The sequence below is a fragment of the Octodon degus genome, unplaced genomic scaffold (genome assembly GCF_000260255.1).
Source record: "Octodon degus isolate 3935 unplaced genomic scaffold, OctDeg1.0 scaffold00089, whole genome shotgun sequence".
NCBI classification, from domain to species: Eukaryota; Metazoa; Chordata; class Mammalia; order Rodentia; family Octodontidae; genus Octodon; species Octodon degus.
This window is the reverse complement of record NW_004524665.1, coordinates 10,445,955-10,470,855: the sequence shown is the minus strand read 5'-3', so window position 1 is coordinate 10,470,855 and position 24,901 is coordinate 10,445,955. Positions and strand designations below refer to the sequence as shown.

At 52.7% G+C, this 24,901-nt stretch overlaps 2 protein-coding genes across 9 annotated transcripts in view; one reads left to right on the top strand and one right to left on the bottom strand.

Annotated features, from left to right (window-relative positions):
• The window catches only part of Stk25 (serine/threonine kinase 25), an 11,407-nt gene extending 279 nt beyond the window's left edge, over positions 1-11,128 (top strand). Inside the window, exons 2-12 of one of the 2 annotated variants that reach the window (XM_004637370.2) lie at positions 53-135; positions 4,986-5,216; positions 5,760-5,816; positions 6,248-6,356; positions 7,115-7,272; positions 7,364-7,549; positions 7,803-7,948; positions 8,262-8,376; positions 8,660-8,731; positions 10,020-10,156; positions 10,505-11,128. In XM_004637370.2, the coding sequence (XP_004637427.1) occupies positions 106-135; positions 4,986-5,216; positions 5,760-5,816; positions 6,248-6,356; positions 7,115-7,272; positions 7,364-7,549; positions 7,803-7,948; positions 8,262-8,376; positions 8,660-8,731; positions 10,020-10,156; positions 10,505-10,544 (1,281 nt within the window). In that variant the 5' untranslated portion in view covers positions 53-105 and the 3' untranslated portion in view covers positions 10,545-11,128. The remainder of the gene's footprint in view (positions 1-52; positions 136-4,985; positions 5,217-5,759; positions 5,817-6,247; positions 6,357-7,114; positions 7,273-7,363; positions 7,550-7,802; positions 7,949-8,261; positions 8,377-8,659; positions 8,732-10,019; positions 10,157-10,504) is intronic. The other variant, XM_023722129.1, reaches the window with a different exon arrangement.
• Positions 11,129-11,258: 130 nt separating this feature from the next.
• Positions 11,259-24,901, bottom strand: part of Farp2 (FERM, ARH/RhoGEF and pleckstrin domain protein 2) — a 130,373-nt gene continuing 116,730 nt past the window's right edge. For 3 of the 7 annotated variants that reach the window (XM_023722122.1, XM_023722123.1, XM_023722126.1), the window contains 11 exons: positions 22,509-22,639; positions 17,190-17,258; positions 16,454-16,543; positions 14,439-14,459; positions 14,107-14,189; positions 13,580-13,650; positions 13,282-13,445; positions 12,408-12,515; positions 12,035-12,186; positions 11,809-11,867; positions 11,259-11,727 (listed from right to left, as the gene is read on the bottom strand). In XM_023722122.1, coding sequence (XP_023577890.1) covers positions 11,687-11,727; positions 11,809-11,867; positions 12,035-12,186; positions 12,408-12,515; positions 13,282-13,445; positions 13,580-13,650; positions 14,107-14,189; positions 14,439-14,459; positions 16,454-16,543; positions 17,190-17,258; positions 22,509-22,639 — 989 coding nt within the window. In that variant the 3' untranslated portion in view covers positions 11,259-11,686. Of the gene's footprint in view, positions 11,868-12,034; positions 12,187-12,407; positions 12,516-13,281; positions 13,651-14,106; positions 14,190-14,438; positions 14,460-15,531; positions 16,216-16,309; positions 16,544-17,189; positions 17,259-22,508; positions 22,640-24,901 lie in introns of those variants that run through there. The other 4 variants (XM_023722125.1, XM_023722124.1, XM_023722127.1 and 1 more) reach the window with 4 other exon arrangements.

Below are 24,901 nucleotides of genomic sequence, written 5' to 3'. Positions count from 1 at the left end.
GCGGGCTTCTCCCGGCGACCCCTCTGATCGCGCGGCCCTCCGTCCCCCGCAGGGGCCTGAGGCGAGCGGGCGCACGGACCGACGGCCGGGCCGCGGGCCGCGGACATGGCTCACCTCCGCGGCTTCGCGCACCAGGTGAGGACGCAGGGGCGGCGGGCGGAGCCTGCGCCGGGCCGAGCGTCCCCGGAGTCGCGGGCCCTCCGCCGTTAACTGAGGGCCCGGCCTCGCGTACGCCCGCACCCAGCGCCCCCGGGTGCCGCGTCCAGCCGGCGTGCGGTGAGGGCTCAGCAGCTGGCGTTTTCTTGTTACTCAGTGTCTGTGAGGCGAGGTGGTGCGGACAGTGGGGCCCTTCTGCTGGGGCCTCCGTTCAGCGCCGGCGTGGCTGCCCCTGCGTCTGGCCGGCCGTGCCGTCGTGCGCGTTCCGGGCCCCCAGCCCGTCCGTCTCCGTGTGACCCAGTCTGCCGCCAGTCCCTCTGTATCCCTGGAGCGCCCCACCCCCACCCTGGCCTGTCCAGCAACCTCCCTCCCCCGCCTGCCCTCTGTCCCCGGAGCCCGGGCGTGGGGCAGGAAGCGCGTCCGCCCTGCGCGGCCTGGAACTGGAGGCAGCCAAGCGCAACGTGCACTGTGGTCAGCTTCTTTGACTTACTGTGTCCCATAGGTGGAACCCGGGCTTGCCGAGGGATGCTGAATGAGACTGACATATTTTCTAATGACTTTTTGACATTTTGTGTCTGGAAGTTACAAGATTGAGGTGCTGAGAAAAATCTATTTGTAGCTTGTTTGTAAGAGCTACAGGATTAGTTCCTGTGGGCCACCGGGTAGCAGTGGGATCTGGGAGGGAGCACAGGAGTGCTGCACATGGACCTCAAAGGGAGGTGGTTCTGTGTGTCCCTTTAAAGACTTGGTTTTTGACAGTGGCCAGAAACCTGGTAGAGCTGCTATTTTCTCCTCAGGTGGTTTCCATGGGGTCCTGTGACCTGTCCTTTTGTGGGATAGTAGGGTAGACTCCCCATAGTCCCTGCTTCCATATCGGACTTCTCCCTTCCACCTGCCAGTTCCTGTCCTGAAAGGCCCAGGTATCTGTGGTGGAGCATTATGGTGCTCTCCTGTGGGGAATGGGTTGGGATGTCTCTGGTTTTGTGCACTTGGTTGCTTTTTTTGTGGGCTGAGCCTAATAGCACAGGTGGTGGCAGTCAGAGGTCCCAGCCCTGGCAACCTTAGAGCTGATGTGGGGAACTGACCTACACCAGTTGAGTGCCGAATGATTGCAAACACCAACTACATGCATCAATCTGAAGAGGATTTCGAGACCCCTAGCCTGGGACACTACTTAGTTTGTCCCCCTCCCCCCTTTTTGGTACTGAGGATTGAATCCAGGACCTTTGCAATGAGCTACATCTCCAAGCCCTTTTTAGTTTTTAAGTTGCTCAAACTGGGCTCTAATTTATTATCCTGCCTCAGATCTCTGCCTCAGCCTCCAAGAATGCTGGGATGTGTGCTGCCACACCCAATCAGCTTTTCTTTATCAAATAGAGTTGGAAACAGGACTCTTTCTTTCTTGTAACCCAGGCCAGGAGCACAGCCAAGAGGTTCCTGTCACACTATTTTGGCCAAGGCTGGGTGACTCACACTTGTATCCAGAACTGTGGAACTGGGATTCAAGGCTTTCTCCTTCTCTCCTTTGTCCAGAACTCTTGACTTTGGGGTCTGCTGCTTTGTCCTCCACTCTGAGGCAGTAGGGCTGTGGAGCACCTGGTTGGCAGAACTTGACCTGCTGCCACTGTGGTAGGTTAGCTTCACCTGGCCTGTGTGAAGAGTAGTGCAGGGCACTCAGCAAGGGAGCTGCAGGATGTGGGGCAGTAGCCAAGCAGTGCTATGGTCATACCAGGCAGTGTGGCTACACCTTGGCCCCACTTCCTGGTCTACTCAGGCTGTCTTAGAAGGCAATGGACTATGTCCTGAGAGCTGTAGGAAGACAAAGTCTCAGGGAAGCCCTGGACTCGGGCTGGCCAGACCTGAAGGTGTCTTTCTGGGTGCTGTTCTGGGGCTGCTAAGAAGGAAGTGGTGCTCTACATGAAGATAGGGGACTTGAGCAGGGCCTCTGGGCCTGACAAGAGAAGCCAGCAGGAAAGGTGCAGTTTCTCAGCCTTTGTCCTCCATCTGGCATTCAAGACAGCACAGAATAGATGGTCTCTTCCTAAGAGAGTTGTGATTCCCACCAGTTTCTGGTCTAGAGAGCTTTTGTGTGGCTCTGACTTATGGTGCTGCTCACTGGGATCTGAAACTAGCAGACCCAGCTGACTCAGCAACTGCACTGAGTTTTCCTCGCCTCTCCTGAACACGAGGTGTTTTAGTCAGGATTTGCAAGAGAATAAGTTACAGGACACATAATTTATAGGATTACTTTATAATATTCATCCCAAAAATCAAATTATAGAAGAGAGAAAAAGATTGTTCTATGCACTGCAGACCCAAAGAATCTAGTTGAGGGGCTGGAGAGATGGCTCAGTGGTCTAAAGCACCTACTTGGAACAAGCTTGGCAAAGCACAGGGACTGCGGTTCAATCCCCCAGCACCACATGCCAGCCAGCCCCGCCCCCCTGGTGGGCTGAGCAGGCCACACACACAATAAATAAATAAATAAAATTTAAAAAAAATCTAGTTGAGGGTCTCAATCCCATGGCAATGTCCTCCATTAGTCCAGCTGGAGACCTAGAGCCCATGATAATGTCTCAGGCAAGTCTGTATCAAGGATTTGCACTGGGAAGGCCAAAGGTTGGTGGCGGAAGCTAGGAAGTGTGTTTGTAGGATGAAGGAAATGTGCTAGCAGGCTGAGGGATCTGAATTGGAGCTAGGAAGCGATGCTCAAAGTAAGGACCAGAGCTCCCCACAAACAGAACCACAGCCATCCTCAGCAACAGCAAGGACCCAAGCTCCTCCAACTGTGAGAACAACTGAGTTCATATCAGGAAAACCAGCATGACAGGCTTCTTCAGGAAGACCAACAGCACACTGTCTTCCCCTTTACTTCCACTTTTATGTTGTTGGCCACAATCTTCAGGTGGGCCTTCTACAATTAGTACCGCAGTGATTCAGTTCAGCTGCGTATTACAAGGTGACCATTAGTTGATCTACCACGTGAGGTCAGTAGGAATGAAGGGGTTGGGGTGGATAGCCCAGCAACACCAGCAGTTGTAGTCCAACCAGATGCCACAGTCCTGGCTTTGGGACTTCCTGGTGGCAGATGAGCTTTATTTTTATTTTTTTTATAGCATAGTTTTTTTTTTTTTAATTTTTTATTTTATTTATGTGTGTGTGTGTGTGTGTGTGGCCCCCTCAGCCCACCAGGGGGCGGGGCTGGCTGGCATGTGGTGCTGGGGGATTGAACCACGGTCCCTGTGCTTTGCTAAGCTTGTTCTAAGTAGGTGCTTTAGACCACTGAGCCATCTCACCAGCCCCCAGATGAGCTTTAAGCAAGCATTCCCTGCGTGTGCTCGACCAGCTGCCTCTTCCTTTGAGGGCTGAGGTAGGGCTTGTGTGGATAGCAAGCCAGCCTGCTCAGGGAACCTTCTTGACTGCTCACAGAAGTTGGCTGCACATGCCCACATCTCTCCCCACCAGCCTGGCTAGGAAGACTTAGGTGACTTCTGTGTTGAGTGGCTTCTGTGCTGAGAAGCCATCCTTGGTCCAGGAACCCTTCTCAAGCCATTTTTCTACCCCCACCAGTGCTTACTCTGCAGAGTTCATGATTTTAGAGCCTGGTGCTTGTAAGAGGGTTGTAGAATGTATGGTGGTGTGATGTGCAGGTGCTATCCCTTTTCTCCCTAGGTCTTGGTTACAAACCCTGTGTAGGCAACTGGTTGGCAGCTATGGATTGAAAGGTCGTGTCACACTGGTCCAGTCAGGTCTTACATTAGCCATTGTGCAGGGCTGGCTGTGAGCCTAAGGCTCACTGGACGTATCCCTCAGAGATCGGACACCTGTGTCTATTCTTGGAGGACAGACCTTACTCTTAGTGTGGGGTGAAGAGGGTATTAGAGTGGTCAGCATTTATGTTGCATCACAAGGTGTGATTTTTGCCTTTTTATGCCTAGCTACTTTTAACTAGCATGGGAGAGGGGAATGTCTAGTGGAGGTGGGACCTGGTAGAACGGGACAGCCTGCTGGGGGCTGCTGAGCCTCAGGAGCCCTTCTGAGAAGATGTCATCAGTAGGGAATGGAGGGAGCACGACGTTCTCAGGAACCTGGGAGCATTCCTGGGTGGCTCCCAGTAGTGGCCTTGGAGGAGCTTTGTTGTTTCAGTCATGATCTGTGCAGAGACTCTGGAGCCATCTCAGCTCAATCCTCAATCCTGGCTCAAAGTCCAGAGCAGGGTGTAGGTCAAGGACACAGGCCTGGCCCTGACACCTGGGGTAGGCCTGGCATCTTTGTACTGTGAGCCCAGCAACTCTCAGGCCTTGTTGGTTTAAACCCTGACGACCACATTGGGTAGTGTGTTATTTAAATATCTAGAATGAGTATATGAAAAAGCATTGCTTTCAATTCAGTGCTGGTGCAAAAGTGTAACCACTAGCTTGGGAATGGACCATCCTTTTCAAGAGTGTGGCTTTTAGGTATGTAGAGCTTTTAGGTATGTAGAGAACATAGTTGATCTATGCTGGATTTTGTCTTTGAGTTTATTTTTAGAGAAGTTTGGGGTATATGGCAATTATAGGCTTGTTGTTAACTTGTTACTAGTGTGTGGCTCTGGTGCTTGAGATAAGGTTTTTACCTAGGGCTCTTGGTTTCAGGATTTATTGTGTCACATTTGGGACACCTCTGGATCTTGGAGAATGGAAGTTTATGTTTTCCAAACACGGCATAAAAAGAGAAACCAGAAGGAACTGGGCTGAGCGCCTCTGGGCTCCTTGCCTTGGTTCGCACTCACCCAGTGGGGTGGCCTATGGAACCTCTCTGACCGGCTGCCCTCCTTCCTGCTTCTGCAGCACTCTCGAGTGGACCCTGAGGAGCTCTTCACCAAGCTGGACCGCATTGGCAAGGGCTCCTTCGGGGAGGTGTACAAGGGCATCGACAACCACACCAAAGAGGTGGTGGCCATCAAGATCATCGACCTGGAAGAGGCTGAGGATGAGATCGAGGACATTCAGCAGGAGATCACTGTGCTCAGCCAGTGTGACAGCCCCTATATCACCCGCTACTTCGGCTCCTACCTGAAGGTGCCTGCAGGTTGCACAGGGTCTGCAGTGGTGGGAAGGGGCTGTGTGCTCTGTTCTGGGCCCTTTTCCATCCACCCCACAGAACTGAGTGATGCCACTGTGTGGGTGCTGCTGCTGAGCGCAGGGGCCTCTCAGGATGGAGGCCTGCGGGGCAGGTAGGGTAGGGGCAGGGTCCACGAGGGTCACTTGCTCTGAAGTGGCTGTATTGTCTGGGCTCTGTGCCTCCAGGCATTGCTGTGAGCTGTCGGGCAGCCTGCTGCCTGTGCTTACTGTCTGAGTATGCCAATGCAGATGCTTGTTGTGTGGCTGTATTGGACTGAGTGCTTATCAGGCGTGCTGTCTTCCTAGACTCCACGGGCTGAGCCTCTGGGCTGGATTTGATGGGCACTCTGCCTACTGAGTGTCTGAGGAGGGCTGTGGTGAGAGTGCTCCCTGTGTTGCCCAAGCTCTGGCTGTCTCCTGGGGTGTGTGTGTGTGTGTGAGAGAGGCCTGATACGCCCCACTGCCTGGTGTCAGGCACTGACAGGCTTTCTTTTTTTCTAGAGTACCAAGCTATGGATTATCATGGAGTACCTGGGTGGTGGCTCTGCGCTAGACCTGGTGGGTATGGGCTGCAGCAGTGGGAACCTTGCTGTAGGTGGATAGTGCAGTATCCCAAACCCTCAGGCCACCTTCTTCACAACTTAGAGCAATAATGTGAACACCCTGCTTGGTGGTAAGAGTGGTTGTGAGGCTCAGCTGGCTTTGAGGTGACAAGGATGGTGTTCCATGCACATAGGGTGGGGGAGCAAGTGTACTCTGGGTGTATGAGGCCTTGTTCTCAGCTTTGAGTCCACAGAAAGAGTGAGGGTATCTTATGCTCTTTAGAAATAGCCTCTGACCCACTCCTAGGCTCTGAGAGTTTTGATCCAGAAGTTGTTAACAGAACACAGGACAAGGGTCTCAGGGACACCCTATCCTGGGCAAGGTGGTGGAGCTCAGGGATGGGTATGGGGTGGGTGCTGAGCCCCTGCCCTGCCATTTCCTTTTAGTTGAAGCCAGGCCCCCTGGAGGAGACCTACATTGCCACCATCCTGCGGGAGATCCTGAAGGGCCTGGACTACCTGCACTCAGAGCGCAAGATCCACCGTGACATCAAAGGTCCTGCACTGTGGGCGTAGCTCTCTTCCTGCTGGGCCTGCTGACCTAGAGAGGCCAGGGTGGGGCGAGTGGGCTATACTGCTTTAGGTCTGGGTTTCGGGAGCTCTGCAGCCACTTGGATATGGTGGTTCCAGCTTGCTGTGTATCAGGAAGGTGTGGCCCTTACTACAACCTTACTTAAAATTTTCATATAGTGGTGGGGGTGGAGTCCAGGGCCAGTGTTTTCCATGGAGCTGGTTCCTGGTCTTCATAATCTTCTTAGTCTCTCCCATGATCTGGAAAAACCAGCTTTGTGCCTAGTGTGGGCAAGGCTTTTTGAACCTAGGCAAGGATCTCTGCCTGTCAAGTGTTGCCCTGCTGAGCACACAGGGCTAGGCCACCCTCCCCTCCCAGTGTGCCCAGAGCTTTGGGCTATTTTGACACTGGTGATGCCGCTGGCTGAGGCAGAGGCTTTGTGACTAAGTTTATGTGGGCTCTAGGCTTCAGGCAGGGTCACTCCTGGGAGTCCTGTGGCTGTCCTGTAGTTGAAATATCATTGAGGCCAGATTGGGGGCCTCAGGGATATTCAGGTGGGGGCCTCTCGGGGTACTGGCCCTGCTGCCTTGTAGCCCAGGACTGCCTGATTTGGGGGTGGCAAGGAAAGTAGGGGTCCCAAGAGAGGCTTGCTGAGTCCCAAGGGACCAGGTGGGATGTTGCTCCTAAACAGGGCTTCCTGGGGCATTTGAAGTTAAAGTGACAGCCCTGTCCTTGTTGAGCAGCTGCCAACGTGCTGCTCTCGGAGCAGGGAGATGTGAAGCTGGCAGACTTTGGGGTGGCAGGGCAGCTCACTGACACACAAATCAAGAGGAACACATTTGTGGGCACCCCTTTTTGGATGGCGCCGGAGGTCATCAAGCAGTCAGCCTATGACTTCAAGGTGGGCTGGGGACTGGGGGGTGAGATGGGCTTTTGGTGCAGCCATGTGGGGTGCTGGATGCCACAGTTGTCCCCTGTATTGCCCCATCTAGGCCGACATCTGGTCTCTGGGCATCACAGCCATCGAACTGGCGAAGGGGGAGCCACCAAACTCTGACCTGCACCCCATGCGAGTTCTGTTCCTAATTCCCAAGAACAGCCCACCCACACTGGAAGGTCACCACAGCAGACCCTTCAAGGAATTTGTGGAGGCCTGCCTCAATAAGGACCCCCGATTCGTAAGCCTGGCCCTTGGCTCTGGCAGGCAGGCAGGTTGTTGGTGGTGGGGGACACAAACCTGGGCCCTCAGGGGTAGCTCACTCCCAGCCTCCTCCTTTGTAGTGACCTGTTAAGAGGGTGGGCCTCCCACTCTGCCCCCTGCCACCATGCCCACCCAGCCTGCCTTGTATGTGCTGGCCTGCAAGGGTAGACCTTGGTTGTGTTTGGTACTGGCTGTGCCTGGCACCTGGTGATCGGCATGCACCCTCACAGAGGCCCACAGCCAAGGAGCTTCTGAAGCACAAGTTCATCACACGCTATACCAAGAAGACCTCCTTCCTCACGGAGCTCATCGACCGCTACAAGCGTTGGAAGTCAGAGGGGCATGGCGAGGAGTCCAGCTCTGAGGACTCAGACATGTAGGGGCCTTGCTTATCCGTGGGGGGGATTCAGCTGTGGGTGTGCAGGCCCAGTGGGAGTCTACTCCAGAGGTTGGAGTCCCTGTTGTGCAGGGCCCCTTTGGCTATAGGGCAGGTCCTTTTGCTCCTCCCTTTCCCTCCCCCCATGGAGCGCTGTACACCTGCCCCAGGAACAGATGGGTTGGGCACTAGTGGAAACAGTAGTTTCATCTTGCTGTTCCCAAAACGATGCTGTCCATAACATAACCTTTTTCAGTTTTCTGTGGTGCTAGGGCTGGAGCCCCAGTCCCTTCTGACTCTGCCTGTCCTTCAGAGACGGTGAGGCCGAGGAAGGGGAACAGGGCCCCATATGGACATTCCCCCCAACCATCCGGCCCAGCCCGCACAACAAGCTGCACAAGGGGATGGCCCTGCACAGCTCTCAGAAGGTCTGTCCTGGGGTGGCTTGTAGAGTTGCAGAGTAAGTTGGGGTGAGGCCTGGGCTCGAGGAGTGGGGGTCAGGGAAGAGCAGGGCATCTGGAGCCAGGAGTGTTGCTGGGCTGGCTGGAGTTGTACTGAAGCCTGGGCCAGGTGTGTGGAGAACATGAGGCACATTGAGAGTTGACTTGGGTGGGGGAGACACAGACCTTGGTGTCTTGGGGATGTCTAGGCCAGGCAGGAAGCCATTCTTCTGCTCTTACTCGTCCCATGCCCCTGCTTTTCCCTGTACAGCAAGTGGACCCTATCAAGAGACAGCCACGGTCCCAGTGCCTGTCCACACTGGTCCGGCCAGTCTTCGGAGAGGTAAGGATGGGGTTGGGCCTGGGTTGGTTCTGTGGTGCCCCTTTGCCCCTGCAGCACCAGTGCTTGGGCAGCATGGGTTCTCCATGCAGGTGCTTTTTGGTCTCTTGCAGCTGATTGTGGGTGGATTTGTGGGCCTAGCTTTCTCACAGGAACAACCTCAGAACAGCCATCCTCTGGGAAGAATGTACTGCCCTATAGGACCCTTTTTGGTTAGTGGTACTGGGAATGGAAGCCCTCCTCCTAGATTCTGAGATGGTCTTCTGGGTTGTCTGGATTCCCCTACTTGCCATGCTGCATCAGCCTTTGGGGTTGCTGGGGTCATTGGTGTGCACATGCCCAGATCTGGCAGGATCTTGTTTTAGCTGTGCAGAGATCCACTGGAGTCTCGGGTGGCTCTGAACAAGAGCTGATATTCTGTGACAGAAGATAGGCAGGGAGGCTGGTTCTTGGTGCTAGGGTCAGTTCCAGAGCAGGGCAGCCTGAGGGTGACCCTGTAGTCCTTCACCTTCATCTGCTGGTGGGAGGTCAGAGCCATCCCCAGCTGTACACTGTAGCTGGGACCTTTGTGTCTGGGATTGGAGCTTGGGCATGGTTGGGCTAGGTCTCCCTCCCGGGACACCAGCTCTCATTGCCGGGTGTGAGGATCCCCTGTGAGCATCACCTCACAGGTAGTGACAGGCAGTGTCGATACCTGAGGGGAGGACACAGCCATGCAGGGCCATCCATATCCTGGGCAGGCTGTAGGTCAGGGCTCAGCCCTAGCAAGAGAGGTCTTTGGAGTTGATGGCCAAGGGTGGCTGCTGCCTGTTGTAGCCCAGGGTCGTAAAAATCTGGTGTGTGTATGGGCCTGCACTATATTCTGGAAGTTGCCGGGGTGCTTGTTTTTAGTATTAGGCTACACAGCGTGTGCTAGTGCACACCTGTAATCCCAACACTCAGGAGGGTGAGGCAGGAGAATATCCATGACTTCAAGGCCAGCCTGGGCTCTATTGTGAGTGAGCTCAAGGCCAGCTTGAATTACACAGCAAGGCCCTGTCTCAAAAACAAGATCGGGGGCTGGGGAGATGGCTCAGTAGAGTAAGTGCTTGCCTGACAAGCGCAAGGGCCTGAGTTCAATTCCCGGTTCTGCCAAAAAAAAAAAAAAAAATCAGGTTGAATCTGTGAGGTAGCTGATGGGACCCTGGTTGGAAGGTGTGAGTCCAGAGGCTGGGGGCCTTTTGTCAGTGCAGCAGGTTGTGCTGCTGAGACCACATCACCACCTGCCAACTTCCTGATCTGGTCTCTGCAGCTGAAAGAGAAGCACAGGCAGAATGGTGGCAGTGTGGGCGCGCTGGAGGAACTGGAGAACGCTTTCAGCCTGGCAGAGGAGTCCTGCCCTGGCATCTCAGACCAGCTCATGGTGCACCTGGTGGAGCGTGTGCAGAGGTGAGAGGCAGGCGGCTGTTTCCATCTGTGGCTTTGAACCTATGGGGTCTGGGGGAGCGCTGGCCCCAGGGCATAGTGTGTGCAGATGACTCCTTACCTGAAGGCTTCCCAGAAGGGTCTGGGACAGCAGGCTTAGCCTTTGGGCTGCTGCACATCCTGGTTTGCTAGGTATTCCTGCTCTCTGGGCTTTGATTTCCACACCTTTCAGATAGGATACCCAGCAGCCCAGGCCTGTCATTGCTGTTCCCAGGACCCACAGCATCACAGACACCTGGAGACAGCACGTCCACAGCTGTGGACCTGTCTGCTGGGGCCCTTGCAGCACAGTGACATGCCTTTCTCCCTCAGGTTCTCACACAGCAGAAACCATCTGACATCCAGCCGCTGAGCATGCTGCTCTTCATGGAGAGGGTGGAGTGTGCTCTGTTGCTGAGCTAAGTGTGGACAAAACTATGACTTGGAAGTCCCCCACCTGTGCTGTGTTGTGACTGCAAGGACTTGTCAGCCTGGGGCCTCCCAAGCTGGGTCACCTTCCCACCCAGTGCAGTATCCAGTGTCCCTCTCCCCGCGTGGCCCATGTGCAGGTGTCCACTGGCAGCCACAAGGTTTAGTTTCTTCCAGAAACAGCCCTGTGGCTACCAGGCCAAGGAGTAGAGTGACTGTTGGGCAGCTCTGTCCACTTCCCTTGGGTTAGGTTGGGGAAATGGCAGCCCCAAGGGCCAGGCCAGGCCATCCCATCCCAGCCCATCTCCCTCTTCCTCCTACCCTGATGCTGTCTGTGGTGGTCCAAAATGGTCCTAGATCTGCTGCCTTGGAGGGTCAGATCAGGTACTGTGTTTTCTCATAAGTACTCATGTCTCCCCAGATGTGTTTTTAAGAAAATGAGCTGTTTCCTTTGGTGTTCTGAGGGTAAGGTGTTCGCTTCCTGGAGCACTGAAGACGCTGACACTTGTAATAAAGACCTGGATGGGAGACACTGGTGTTTGGGGCCCACCAGGTGGGATTCCTGCAGGGGCAGTTGCTCCTTGGTTTACTTTGCTTCCCAGCTGCTGAGGGTCCCAGCACAGTGACTCCTCCTGGCTATCTCCTGCGTGTCCCCTAGCGAGCAGAACAGAGGGGCACACAGGCTGGTGAGGGGATGCCATTTATTTGTAGTCACTCATGAAGTGGAGTGCACAGGGAAGCAAAAGTAGGTAAAGGTGCCACCCTTCTGGGCTGCAGGGGACTTTGGCTTCCTTCTCTCCAGAGGTAGAAGGGATGAGAACCAGACTGGCTTTTGCCAGGCTCTTGGTACCCTGGGTGACCCCATCTAACATCCCACCATCCTGGGCTTCAGCCCAGGGCAACATGCAGCTCACTGCCCAGACCTGAATATAGTTCTTGGTCAACGCCAGCGCCTGTGTTCTGCTCAGGTCTGAAGAGTGAGCCATCCATGTCCTTTCCATGTCCTGGCCAGCCAAGGGCCTGCACTGTGCCTGAGGGCTGCTGTAAGCTTGGTCACTATACTATCTATGCTTCCCTTTCCTCAGGTCAGCCTGAGGATGGTGATGGGCATTTCTGTTGCGTGCAGTCTGCTGACCAGGTCCTGGGCCAGGAGAAGTAGTCTTCCCTCTTTCTCCTTGAGTGCCCCCTCTAGCCATGAACAGAGCCATCCTGTGTGGGGCTGGGCGCACCACGTGAGCTGCTGGCCCTCTCGATCACCTCCATCCACCTGCAGGAAAGGTCAGACTGTCAGGCCAGTGGGCTTGTTCTCACAGCTTCCCAGGGGTGACCTGAAGCACTGCTCAGTCCTTACTGTATAGGGCCAGGAAATTTTGCCTCTACCTCCCTTCAGTGGAGGAGGTGCCAACCAGACCCACTCTGCTCCCTGCAAATTACCTCTCAAATGTGTACTTGCTCTCAGCCCGGAAGAAGTACACATGGGATTTGAACTGGAGCTTGAAAACGTAGTCCTTGAGGATGCCATCTGCTTCCCTGGGGATGCTCACGCTGTAGCCCAGCAATGGGAGGCTGGCCAGGGGATGGTCGTCCTGCAAGTTCACATAGGGATGTGGGCAAGGTTGTCGCTTTATCCCCACTGCCAACTGTAGAGTGGCACCCAGGAGGAACCCAAGGTGAGGGAGCCCTGATTCCCATTGGACAGAGAGTGCCGAGAAGGTGGGTGAGCAGTGGGCCAGAGGTGTGTTGAGGATGCAGGTGAGAAGAGTGCATCCTCAGCACCTAGTGCCAGGCCCCAGTGCAATGTGTGTACCTGGTGAGTCTTGTAGAAAAACAAACAGAAGTTGGTAAAGACCACCCAGAGCTTCTGCCAGCCATTAGTGTTCTTGAATTTTCTCAACAGGTAGCCTGAAAGCTGGTTCTGTCCAGAGAAAACATGTGCTGTAGTAGTTGGTTCCTGACAGACACCACGGCTGTCACTGCACCCCAATAGAGCTGTCCCAGATGTTGAGTGGAAAACTAAGAAAGGCCACCACTCCAACAGCCCACAGACCTACTCGAGAGCAAGGAGAGGAACAATGAGGCAGGTGCCCAGGGGAGCATGTGACAGGCCCTGTCAGCCTGTTTCTGACCCTGAAGTCCATGTGGAATGGCCAGGCCCTTCCTTGACCTGCCCACAAAGTAGCTCCATGTCAGGTATTGGACGTGGACCCCTGCCAGTCTGCAGAGCTGCACAGGGCGTCCACTTGGAGCCCATCTGATAACAGCTTATGGCCTAGTTAGGCACCTGCTAGCTTTGACCCAGAACAGTGTCACTGAGCATCCGGTCCTTGGCTTTGGAGAATGGACAGATGCATAAAGCAGGCCAGGGAAGGACCTGCTAGGGGATATATGTAAGTCATGCTGGGCTGGAGTGGGAGGAGGTACTATATGATGTGAGAGAGGCTATGAGGGCCATACTCAGGTTGGGGCTTCTCAGCACCCCGAGACAGATGCCCAGGCATTGTAAGTGAGCTATGGCCTCTGTTGGACTTCCTTCTCCACAGGGTATCACATGTCTGTCTAGGGGTGAAACACCCTTCCCAGCAAGGGGGATTTTCCAAACCTATATACCAAGGGGACAGCAGGAGGCAGTGGTACCCGAGAGCGGGCAGCCTTCAGTGTGCTGGTGGTCAGCACAGCCATACCTCAACAGCAGCACTGTGGTCTGCCCTGGACACACTTGTGTTCCGGTACCAGCATACATGCATTGTGGTGTTGGCCCGGTGCTGACCCTGCCCTTCCAGGGAACCTCCTGGGCCCTGAGAAGTGTCTTCCAGCTCCCGATCCAGCACAACCTCACTGGTGGACCCTAGGGGAGAAGGCAGTGCTGGACATTGCTGCAGGCTGCTCCCAGGTGGTCCTGGGTACCCAGGGCAACAGCTGACCAGAAGAGCTGTGGGTACAAAGGAGTTTCCCAAGGGTTGGGGCCAGGGGACATATCACCTCTGCTGCTCTTGGCTGCCTGGATTGCAGCATTTAGGTCCAGCATCCACTTCTCTTTTTCCAGTCGAGTGCTGTGGGGAGAAGGGTGAGGCTCAGTGGAGTATATAGCCTGTCACTTGTTCCTCCAGGCAGGTCAGGGTCTCTGTTCCATCTGTCTCATCTGTGGGACAGCAAGGAAAACTGGCCTCCTCGAGGCTGGTCCATTCCTGACACAAAGCTCTTAGGGCCTCTTAAGTAGAGACAGCCTAGCTAGGATGCATGGTTAGGTTGGTTTCCTCCTTGCACTCAGGCCCTGCCTCTTGCTCCAGGCCAGAAGCCCTCATGACCTGGGAGACCCTCAGAGGCTGTCTCCTATGAAACCCTAAGAACAGTGGGTATGACAAGACAGAGGATGTGCTTTTGGCTGTGTGACTGGGAAGTAAAGCTGAGACCAAGAAAGACCCTGGGAAGCTCCAAGGCATTCAGCTACCACAGCCTTCAGCCCTGTGCCCCAGGCGCACTGGGTTGGGGACACACAAAGCACTTGCCTGGCTGCCACCACAATTGTTTTCTGAGCTGCATAAATGGTGAAGCAGTGGGGAACAGACCACTCATTGTCACTCTCTTCTGCCTGTGGGTGAGAAGAACAGATGTTTCACAAGCAAGGAAGGCACTGGCTGAGCCCGAGTCCAAGAAGGGACACGTGATGTCCAGCAACTCTAGGTGCAGCAACACTAGATGCAGCCAGCTTGGAAGCCCTGTGCTGTCCAAGTCTCTGCAACTACAAGGGCGGCCACAGAAGGCACATTGGTGTCCCCAGGCTGTGGCAGATGCTAGCCAGTCAGGTGAGCTCTGAGCCAGAGGACACCCAAGTACTCACCGGTGGGTCCAGCACTATTAGCTGAAAATTAAGCAAAGGAGAAGAAGTTGAACATTTTCATTTAAAGGGGGAGTTGGGATGGTTCATTTATGGCCCTGGCATCACAGCCTACCAACATGAACTGCAAAGAAAAGCTGTGGCCGACTAAGAAGTGTTTCTATGAAGCAATTTCAAAGTAAAGCATCTCAAAGATCAAGCCAAATACATATACAAAGAGCTGTTCCTGGGCCAGGTACAGTACTGGAGGAGTACAGGGATGACTTGCCCTTAGGAAGCCACCAGCATCTCTGTGACCTGACATCACCACTCAGAACCTGCCTCCATGTGATCAAGGTCAGCTTTCTGAGAGCCAATGTCCTGCTCAGTATCAGGAGCAGGGCCCACTGTGTGCCCAGGACAGCCAGGATGCCAACCACCAGGCCAGTGGCAGAAGGGAGGTAAATTCTGCAGGGTGGAAAAGTAGTTACTACCTGTAACAAGTGTGACTTGTAAGTACTGGATACAGTTTAGTATGTGGAGATTTCACAGGTGTGTATGAAAAGCTCACAGAGCACTCGGGACCTGGGCCCCAGATACCCTGAGAATTCTTGTGTGAGACAGCACAGAGCTAGTGAATGAGGCCAGCTCTGCCGATGGCAGAGGGACACAGTGATGGGAGGGTGCCCTGCTTTCTGAGTCATGGAGTCACAGGAACAGTGGAAGGGATGGAGCACTGCCCTTTTCAGGCTGCAGAGCAAGTGTGCAGCAGTAGTGCACTCAGAGCTATTCAGGGGTCCCTTTCAGCAGGCAGCCTGAAAGCTGGGTCTGTCCAGAGAAAGCATGTGCTCTGTAGGAGTTAGTGCCTGACACACACCATGGCTGTCACTGCTGAGGCCTTGCCTGGTCTTGCCTGCCTACCCTGCGCACAGGTGGAAGCAGAGGCCCAGCAGTGCCACTCTCCGTCTTGACAAGCCAACTTCAGCCTTACATCCTGTGAGTGAGTGTACCTTGGAGCACGGCTTCCTGGGCTCCCTGTCACTGCTTGTCCCTGTTACCTCAGAGGTCAAAGTATAAGAAGTGATGAGTCACAGAAAGTGACTGCACTGTGGTGGCCAAAGTCAACGACCCTGGAGGATGAAGTGTGTGAGGCTTTCCCCTGATTTTTTTTTTTCTTTGATAAAATTACGTTTTGAAAGGAGACTTAAATATTAACACGGCATGCTGCTGGTGAGGACAGAGGAGGCTATTGAGTCAGCTGTACTAAGCTAGGAGCAAAGCTGGGCCAGATGCTACAGACAGCTGCATGGAGCCACGGCCTTAGCACAGGAGTTAAGCAGACGTGTGCAGGGCAGATTCCAATGAGGGGACAGGGATCAGGCCTGTGTGCTCCAGCAGTGAACAGTTGGCTGGGGAGAGATGACCACTGGCAAAGCTCGATGTGCCTCACCTTACTGCTCTCAAGAGGACCCATGTGAAGGCATACAGGTCCCAGATCCACACATTTCTGTGACCTCAAGCAGGGCTTTCATCAACCACAAGAGCACTGAATATCAGTTGCATTTTAAAAGGTTTCTGTTCCTCAGAAGGCACCACAGTAGCACGAGTGGTCTATGGTTGTCCCATCGCTGCCCAGGCCACGGGGATGTGGGCATGTGTGTGATGTGGACAAAAGGCCCAAGGGAGAGGGCTTAGAACTTATGACTGAGGGGTGGAAGGAGGAGGGGGAGGAGCAGAAAGAAGCTGCTTATGCTAGTGGATGAAGGTGACAAGTACAGGTGGCTTGTGGAGGAAGCTGGCCATAGACCCTGCTTGAGCTAGGGGTGGCCAGGTTTGTCTTGCCTGGTGCTAAAAACCAGAGGCCTGTATAAAAGGGCCCAGCTGGCCTGGTGGGCCACAGGTTAGTGGTGGATAGGGAATCCAGACATCAACAGAACCTAAAATGAAGAGCAACCCAGAGGGTCCTCTGAGGCAGAATGGCCATTACACCTGGGTAGGAAACTGCTGCTACATGAGGGGGGCAGAGTGGTACCACTCACCAGCATGCCACGCAGTGGAAGGAGGCCCCGGATCCGGAAGTGGCTGCTCCCTGTGATGCCTTTGCTTGTGTACAGCAGCATATCAGAAAACTAAGGGACGGAAGAATCAAGGGAAAAAGCTTCAACAGCCTCATAAACTCTCCTGGATTTTAGATGGCCATTAAGTAGTTATCAGATCTGTGCAGCTTGCTGGTGATCTTTAGCAATAAAAGGTATTTGATCATTTTTGACTAGAGGTAAATGGCAAGCATGCAAACCAGCTCACCTGGTAGCTGGCCTTGGTGAATGTTGGCTGTTGTGACTCAGTGACCTCACCCACACAGTACAAGCTGACCCCTAGCTAGGTCCTAAAACGTGGGTACTGGCAAAGGAGCTGGCAGGAGCAGGACACGTGGGCAGCTCCTTGATGCCACAGTGCTGCTTAACCAGACTAGCCCTCCTGCCTGCCAAGGAGTGCTAGAGCCTTCCCCTGGACACTGCTACCCTAGGCCTCTGTGGATCCTGCAGATAGCTTCCTGGAGTCTAGAACAGGTGAGGGGCCAGAAGGAGCAGCTGCTTTCACTTCCTCACCACGGGGACTCCCTGGCTACCCTGGCGCTCTGAGATTGTCCCCTTGGGCAGAAGTTGCTGGGAGCTGAGTGGCACATGGAGGTAGACAGGCTGTGGCCATGCACAGCCACTTGGGGAGAGCCGTGTCTCTTCTTCCTAGCATGTGGGGTTCGTGCTGTGGACCTACCAGGAAGAACATTGTCTGTTGCAGGCCCTTCTTGGTGAGCTTGTGGAGGCAGCCCTCACGGATAAACTCCTGGAAGACAGGCGAGGTACAACAAGGGTAAGGACTGGCCAGCTTCTCCAAGACCTGTGATGGAGACCCTGTTGGCAGGGCCCTCCACCCTCCAACAGTGCCCTGATCACTCACTGCCTCTCAGCTTCTGATCCTGGGCCAGAGAGACCAAGTGAAGGTTAAACATTTGCCATAGAGGGACCACAGGAAGCTTTACCACAGGCATCTGAGCCCAGCTGTGGGAAAAGTTGGGTGGGAAGGGTCATGAGAATGGAGTGTGGGTTTGTTCCCATAAATTACTGGGCAGTTTGGATTATCTGTCCAAGGGCAGTATGTAAGAATGTTAACATCACAGAGACTTTAAAATCACATGGAATAAGGCTATCCTGAGGGGCTGAGGAACCGTCCTCACTGTGTCCTGGGCAGGGCTTGGTGGAGATGGGTCCCATCACCTGTTGACAAGACTGGAGAAGCCCCTCCTTGCCTACTAGGGACCTCTGCCTGTCCTGGGGGTCCCAGAGAGTTCCTCATTTGGGTGGGTTCCAGAAGTCTCCTTTCAGACACAGGAACAAGAGCTTGAGGGCTCTGGGAACATGCCAGGAGCTGCCAACCATTGCTGCCCTCTGTGTCCCAGGGATGAAGAGGGTAGATTTGGTACAGACTGTGCCCATGGGCACTGAACAGGAGGACAGTGCAGACAGGAGGGCTGCCTTTGGGTACACATGTGCTCCATGGGGTGGGGCTGACTAAGCCGCCCTGCTTACAACCTGCCACAGCCCTACTGTGGGGTCCTGGCCATTTGTGAATGTCTTTGAGGCCAGCGAGGGAGTGGGTGCCTATTGTTATGGTTACCATGGAAGCCAATTGTCATATGCTGTGGTGGCAGCAGTGAATCCATTTGTACAGAGACCACTGCACCCAACTGAAGCCCAAACTACTCAGCTGGGGGCAGTGGTGCATGAATGTAACCTTAGCTAGCTACTCAGGAGCTGAGGCAGGAGATTGTAAATTCAAGCCCAGCCTGGTCAATTTCATGAGACCTTTATGTCAAAAAACAAAAAAAAGAAAGAAATAGGTGGGTCACAGCTCAGTGGTAGAGTACCTGTGGGTTCAGTCTCCAGTACAACAACAAAACAGCAAAAACTAAAAGTGAGGAAATCGGGGGCCTGCCCCTTAGCTCAGTTCTTTAAGTGGCTGCTCAACAAAGCAGTCAGGCTCAGGTTGCTGTGGTTCGATCCCCACAACTCAAGCCAGCCAAACCTGCCCTGAAGGCATTCGGAGCAAAAAAAAAAGTGAGGAAATCTGCCTGCATATTCTAGTATGATTCTTTCTGTGGAGCTCACACTTACATCGGTATTTTCAGGCTGGTGAGATAGCGCAGCAGAATAAAATGCCTCCTTAGGCAAGTGCAGGGATCTTTGGTCCTCAGCACCACATGCCACATCAGCCCCGCCCCCAGGGCAGGCTGAGCTGGCCACAGAGTCCAGGCGTAGTGGTAGAGGCCTGTAATCCCAATGTTGGGGAGTCTGAAAACAGGAGGATCACTGTGAGTCTGAGCTCTGTAGTGAGACCCCATAACAACCAAGTACATTAAAAAAAAAAAAAAGAAAAAAAAATACTTTCAACCAGGCTAACAGAAATACAACTAATGTGCACAAACAAAACATGCAGTTTTAAAAACTATCTTATGTTGGTCTGGCTAGGTAGCTCAGTAAACTAAAGTGCCTGTTTCGGCAGGTGCAGGGACCGGGGTTTGATCTCTGCCTCACTACGCCAGCCCCATCCCCGGGGTGCGCTGAGACCAAGAAGGAGACTGGGTATGGTAGCATGGGCCTGTAATCCTAGCGCCTGGGAGGTTGAAAACAGGAGGATCACTAGTAGTCTGATCTGTGTAGTGGGACCCTGTAGACCCTTACTAAATAAAAAAATAAAAATACATAAAAACTATCATGTTAATAGTACTAAGGGCTGGCCAAATAGCTCAGCAGATTAAAATGCCTGCAAGCAGGTGCAGGGATGGGGGGTTCAATCCCTGGGCCTGCCATGCCACCCCCACCCCAGGATGCACTGAGATGGCAAATGAGACTGGGCATGATTGCTCACTCCTGTAATCCCAGCTCTTGGGAGGCTGTAAACAGGCAGATCACTACAAGTACGATCTAGTAGTGAGACCCTGAACACCCTCTAGACTCTTCCCTAAAATACAAAGACAGTACTGAGTTCAATGAAAAAGGCTTTGGTGACAGAAAGTAGGCAGCCAACAGCCATCTAGACCCATGGAACAGAAGTGAGAGTCCAGAACCCCCAAACATGGTCCATGGATTTTCTTACAAAGGTGAAAAAATTAACAGATAAGCACAAAAGGTAGGATATCTTCATGCAAAAGAATGAATTTGGTCACATACCATACAAAGAACTCAAAATCCATCAAAGACCTACCTATGAAAGCTAAAACAAAATATTAGAAAAAACACACATGATTAAACTTAATTCCTTAGGCTCTCTGCTCCTGCATGTCCACCAATAGCTGTTCTTCCTGTGCAGCCAACAGTGATCCAGACAAGATGGTGAAGGTTGGAGTGAATGGATTTGGCTGTATTGGACGCCTGGTCACCTGGGCTGCTTTTAACTCTGGCGAGGTGGATGTTGTGGCCATCAGTGACCCTTTCGTTGACCTCAACTACATGGTCTACATGTTCCAGTACGATTCCACCCATGGCTAGTTCCATGGCATGGCACCGTCAAGGTTGGGAGTGGGAAGCTCGTCATCAATGGAAAGGCCATCGCCATCTTCTGAGAGCAAGATCCCACCAACATCAAGTGGGGCGACACTGGTGCTGAGTACGTGGTGGAGCCCACTGGTGTCTTCACCGCCACGGAGAAGGCCAGGCTCACCTGAAGGGTGGTGCCAAGAGGGCCATCATCTCCGCCCCTTCCGCTGATGCCCCCGTGTTGTGACGGCTGTGAATCACGAGAAGTGCAACAACTCCCTCAAGATTGTCAGCAATGCTTCCTGTACCACCACCTGCTCAGCCCTGCTGGCCAAGGTCATCCGTGACCACTTCAGCATCGTGGAGGGCCTCATGACCATAATGCACGCCATCACTGCCTCCCAGAAGACTGTGGACAGTCCCTCTGGGAAGCTGTGGGTGATGGCCGTGGGGCTGCCCAGAACATCATCCCTGTATCCACTGGTGCTGGAGGCTGTGGGCAAGGTCACCCCATAGCTGAACGGGAAGCTCACAGGCATGGTCTTCCATGTGCCCACTCCCAATGTGTTAGTGGTGGATCTGACCTACTGCCTGGAGAAAGTGGCTCAGTACGATGACATCAAGCAGGTGGTGAAGCAGGCATCAGATGGTCCCCTCAAAGGCATCCTGGGTTACACCGAGGACCAGGTTGTGTTTTGCAACTTCAACAGTGACACCCACTCTTCCATCTTTGAGGCTGAGGCTAGCATTTGCCCTCAATGACTACTTTGCCACGCTCATTTCCTGGTATGACAATGAGTTTGGCTACAGCAACAAGGTGGTGGACCGCATGGTCCACATGGCCTCCAAGGAGCAAGTGCCCCACCCCCAGCCCAGTGAGACTAGAGAGATGGAGAGGTCACACTGTATAAGTCACTGCCCTGGGGCCAGGGAGATGACTCAGTAGAATAAGCACTTGCCTGGCAAGCGCAAGGGCCTGAGTTCAATCCCTGGTTCCGCAAAAAAAAAAAAAAAAAAAAAATCACTGCCCTACTTAGCCCCAACACTGAGCATCTCCCCTCACAGCTTCCATCCCTGGCCCCCTAGAAGCGGAGGGGCCTCGGGATCCTGGCTCGTTGCCCTTGCACACCATCAGTAAAGCCCACTGTACCCAGAAAAAAAAAAAAGAAAACTCTTCATTCCTTAGATTGGGCCATGGTTTCTTAGACACAACATGTAAGGCACAAGAAACTAGATAACTTCAAACAGCATCAAAAATAAAACCTTTTGTATCATAAATGATACCACCAAAAAAGTGAAAACACAGGACCCACCAGAGATATTTACAAGTTATATTCTTTTTTTTTTTTTTTTTACAAGTTATATTCTGATAAGGATTTAGTCTTTAGGATATGAACAATGCATTTTTCTTAAACCCAATCATTTGCTGTTTTGTGTTTTGTTTTTAAATCTTCTATTTATTTGGTACGGGGTCTTGCTATGCAGCTCAGACTTGCAGTGATCCTCCTGTCTCAGCCTCCCTAGTGCTGGGATTACAGGCCTGAGCCACCATGCCCAGTTTTGTTGGCCTGCACAGCAGGTAATACTGGAGATTGAACCTATGTCCTTGTGCTTGCCCGGCAGGTGCTTAGACTGCTAAACTGTCTTCCCAGCCCCATTTATGTTAACATTTAAGAATTCTTTACATATTCTGAATAAAATAAGACGTAGGTAAAGGATATGACTAGACATTTCACCAAAGAAGTGATAATGGCAAATGATCATATTCTTGAGAAGATGCTAAAGATTGTGAGCTCAAGGCTAGCTTGGACACGTCGCAAGACTCCTGTCTCCAAAACCAAAGGAGTAAGTACGGTCTGCAACAGAGATGGGCCCTGGAAATGGCCGCATAGAAGCTCAACACAACAAGCTACATAATGTGCCTCCATGAACATGGAGGGCCCAGAACAGGCAACTCCTTACAGAAAGGTCTGTGATTGCCAGGGCTGGAAGGGAAGCCAGGGAGGCTACAGCTGGACCTGACTAGCCACTTAAGTTGTCCCCACCATGATCACAAGGGGTCTTTCCTGTTTCCTTATGTGGCGTCTGGTTGCACTATCAATAAAGTCATAAGGAACGGTACCTGGGGCTTTAGACAGACCTCAGTGCCATCAGTGCCACAGACGTACCTGATGTCTGTGAGAGATCAGGTACATTTTGGCTCAAAGTCACTTTTGTCCAGGCATTATATACGCCCCTTCCCTCAGACCCAAACTCCGGGCTCCACTGGTCTCGCTGTCTGTAAGTCCTCCTTAAGCTGTACTCTGTGATTACCTCTTCAGTCTCAGGGTGGGTTGTGGTTGGCTCTGTACCAGTGGGTTTTCCCAGGACATGGAGTGACTACTAATGGCTCTGGGGATGCAAACGTTCTGAGTGAATGTTGGTAGTTATACAACTTTGTGAATACACCAAGCCCACTAACTTGCATACGTAAAGTGAATGAATTCTGTGATCTGTGCATAAAATCTCAAACAAAACAAACCAAACAGCCCAAGCCCTTTCCTAGAACACAGCCACTCACCCTACCAGGAGCGATGAGGTTCTCCACACCAACTAGGTCCCGCTGCAGCTCTGTTAGCTTCTGCAGGTTCTCAAGCCGGACGAGACTGTGCTGGAGAGTAGTGGTCACTTCCGTAATGGCTTTCAGGGCATCTGTGTTGAGAGACCCCTCAGACCTAGCCCCCAAACGTCCCCTCCTACCACCAAAAGCAGGAACTGGCATTTTAAAGATAGGCTCTAATTCAAGGCATACTGTGCCGGTCTCCATGGCATGGCCTTGCCAGCCAGACCAGGCAATCTCAGCTCTACTCTCTCCACTCTGCTGACCATGCACACTAGTCCAATAGAAATGGTTTATTGTTTCGAAGGTAAATGCTTTGCATTTCATAAGTGATGCCCATCTTATAGTTAAGAGGTTTGTAATTAGGAAGGAAAACTCACTAACACAAAACAAAAACACCAACAGTGTCCATCCAGTCCTGAGCAGGCCAATCTGGGAGCAGCTACTTGGCCAACCCAGTCTTGCCTCTGCAGCTGCTGGAGCTCAAAGGTGCATCTCCCTTGTCGGAGCCACTCTTTGGATCACTCTCTGTTATCAGGACCAACTTCCTGCTGGCCCCCCATCCCCTGCTTCACGAAACCTGCAGCTAGACAGGAAGCCCAGCTTACTTGGTCTTGTCCTGCCCTGTACCTGACCCACCCTGCTCTTAGCCTCCTCTTCACAGAAGCTTTCAGAGGAGAAAGCAGGTGAGAGAGAAGCACTCAAGTGATCAGCATGGATAACAGCACTGAGAATACAGGAGGATCTTTAGAGATGCCACCATGGTCTTCACACACAGTCCTGGCAGCTGCATCTGTTCTGTGTGATGCCCTAGTGCCCTCCCAAGACCAGCTTGAGGGTGAACTCTTCCTCCTGACATCCATTGGGCAGAGGCTCAGCCCTACACAGCTGTCTGGCCCATGTTTTTCCTGGATAGCACTCAGTGTCACCACACTTAGATACCCAGTCCACAGGGTGCAGCACTGTTATCCTGCACTGCCACACAAGTTCTGCACCACACATGGGGGCCCTGATGTAGTGACAAGCTGGGCACAGGATTCAGATCTGATGGCACCCTCACAGAGACAGTGGCACACACAAAGCCAGTGTGTGCTGGTGACAGCCATGAGTACTGTGCACTCAGCAAGGGCCAGACACTGCTCTGGGAAGGCCCCATTAAAAGGAAGGCCAAGCAGAAATGCCTTCTCCACGCCCAGCCTCAAGTCCCCCTCTTCTGTGCAGGAGTTCAATTCTCAGTTCTCAGGAAGCCCAAGAGCTGAAGGCTGCTGTATGTGGCCTCTCTTCACAGGCTCTTTCCTGATAGACTTGTGCCCAAGGCAGGTCACTGTCTGGAAGGGTAGCTGAGGATGTGTCTGTCACTGGGGCTTTGTCATGCTCCTACTGGCAGAGTTCTTAATGCTCTATCAAAGTGACAGCTTACAAACCCATGAGAAATAGCCTTATGCTGTTTTCCCACAGGCCCGCGAGACTTCTTACTGTGAGGAACTCAAATGTGTTGTGAGGCGCAGTTCTGTGTGCACAGCCACATGCCCCTGCACACAGTGGACATGGGCTGCTGCTTGTCACCTGGTGCAGTCTCCCTGGTCACCTGGAGTCCCTGCCCTTCTCCTCCAGCTCTGGTACTACTGTGGTTTATGAGTGGTGATGAGAAGTACGTTAGGCGTGCTGTGATTTCACATGTCCCTTACAATGCTTGGAAAGGTCTTCCTATTGTTGTTTGCTTTAATGAGACAGGGTCTCATTATGCAGCCCAGGCTGGCCTCAAAGTCACAGCGATCCTCCTGCATTAGCCTCTTGAGTGCTAGGATCACAGGTGTGTGCCACGCACCTGGCAGGAAAGCTTTTAAATAATTTCCTTCTTTTTTCTTTTTAACAAACATAATTTGGAATGAAGAGGAAGAGAACTGTTGACTTCTATGATCCATTCTGTTTCTTCTCAGGATAATCCCGGATTCACACACATGGAACGCTATGGGAAACCCACTAGAAGGAAATACTAAACATTTTTTTTTTAAGGCAGGGTTTCATAATATAGCTCAGGCTGGCTGTGAACTCACTATGTAGTTCATACTGGCCTTCTACTTGTGTCAATCCTCTTGCCTCAGCATCCCAAGTGTTGGGATTATAGGCATGCACGAACATGCCTAGATTTATCTCTACTTTTTTTTTTTTTTTGAGTTTGACAAAATTTATTGGTTATTTTAGTAAAGACATTCATCTCAGTCATTTCTCTCTCATCTTGACCTTACATTAGTATTTCATTTGGGTCAAGAAAAGAGTATGTAGGAGAGGGATGTTATGTTAACAAACAGTAAAATGGACAAAAATGAGTTAAGTTTGCCTACATAAAAGTA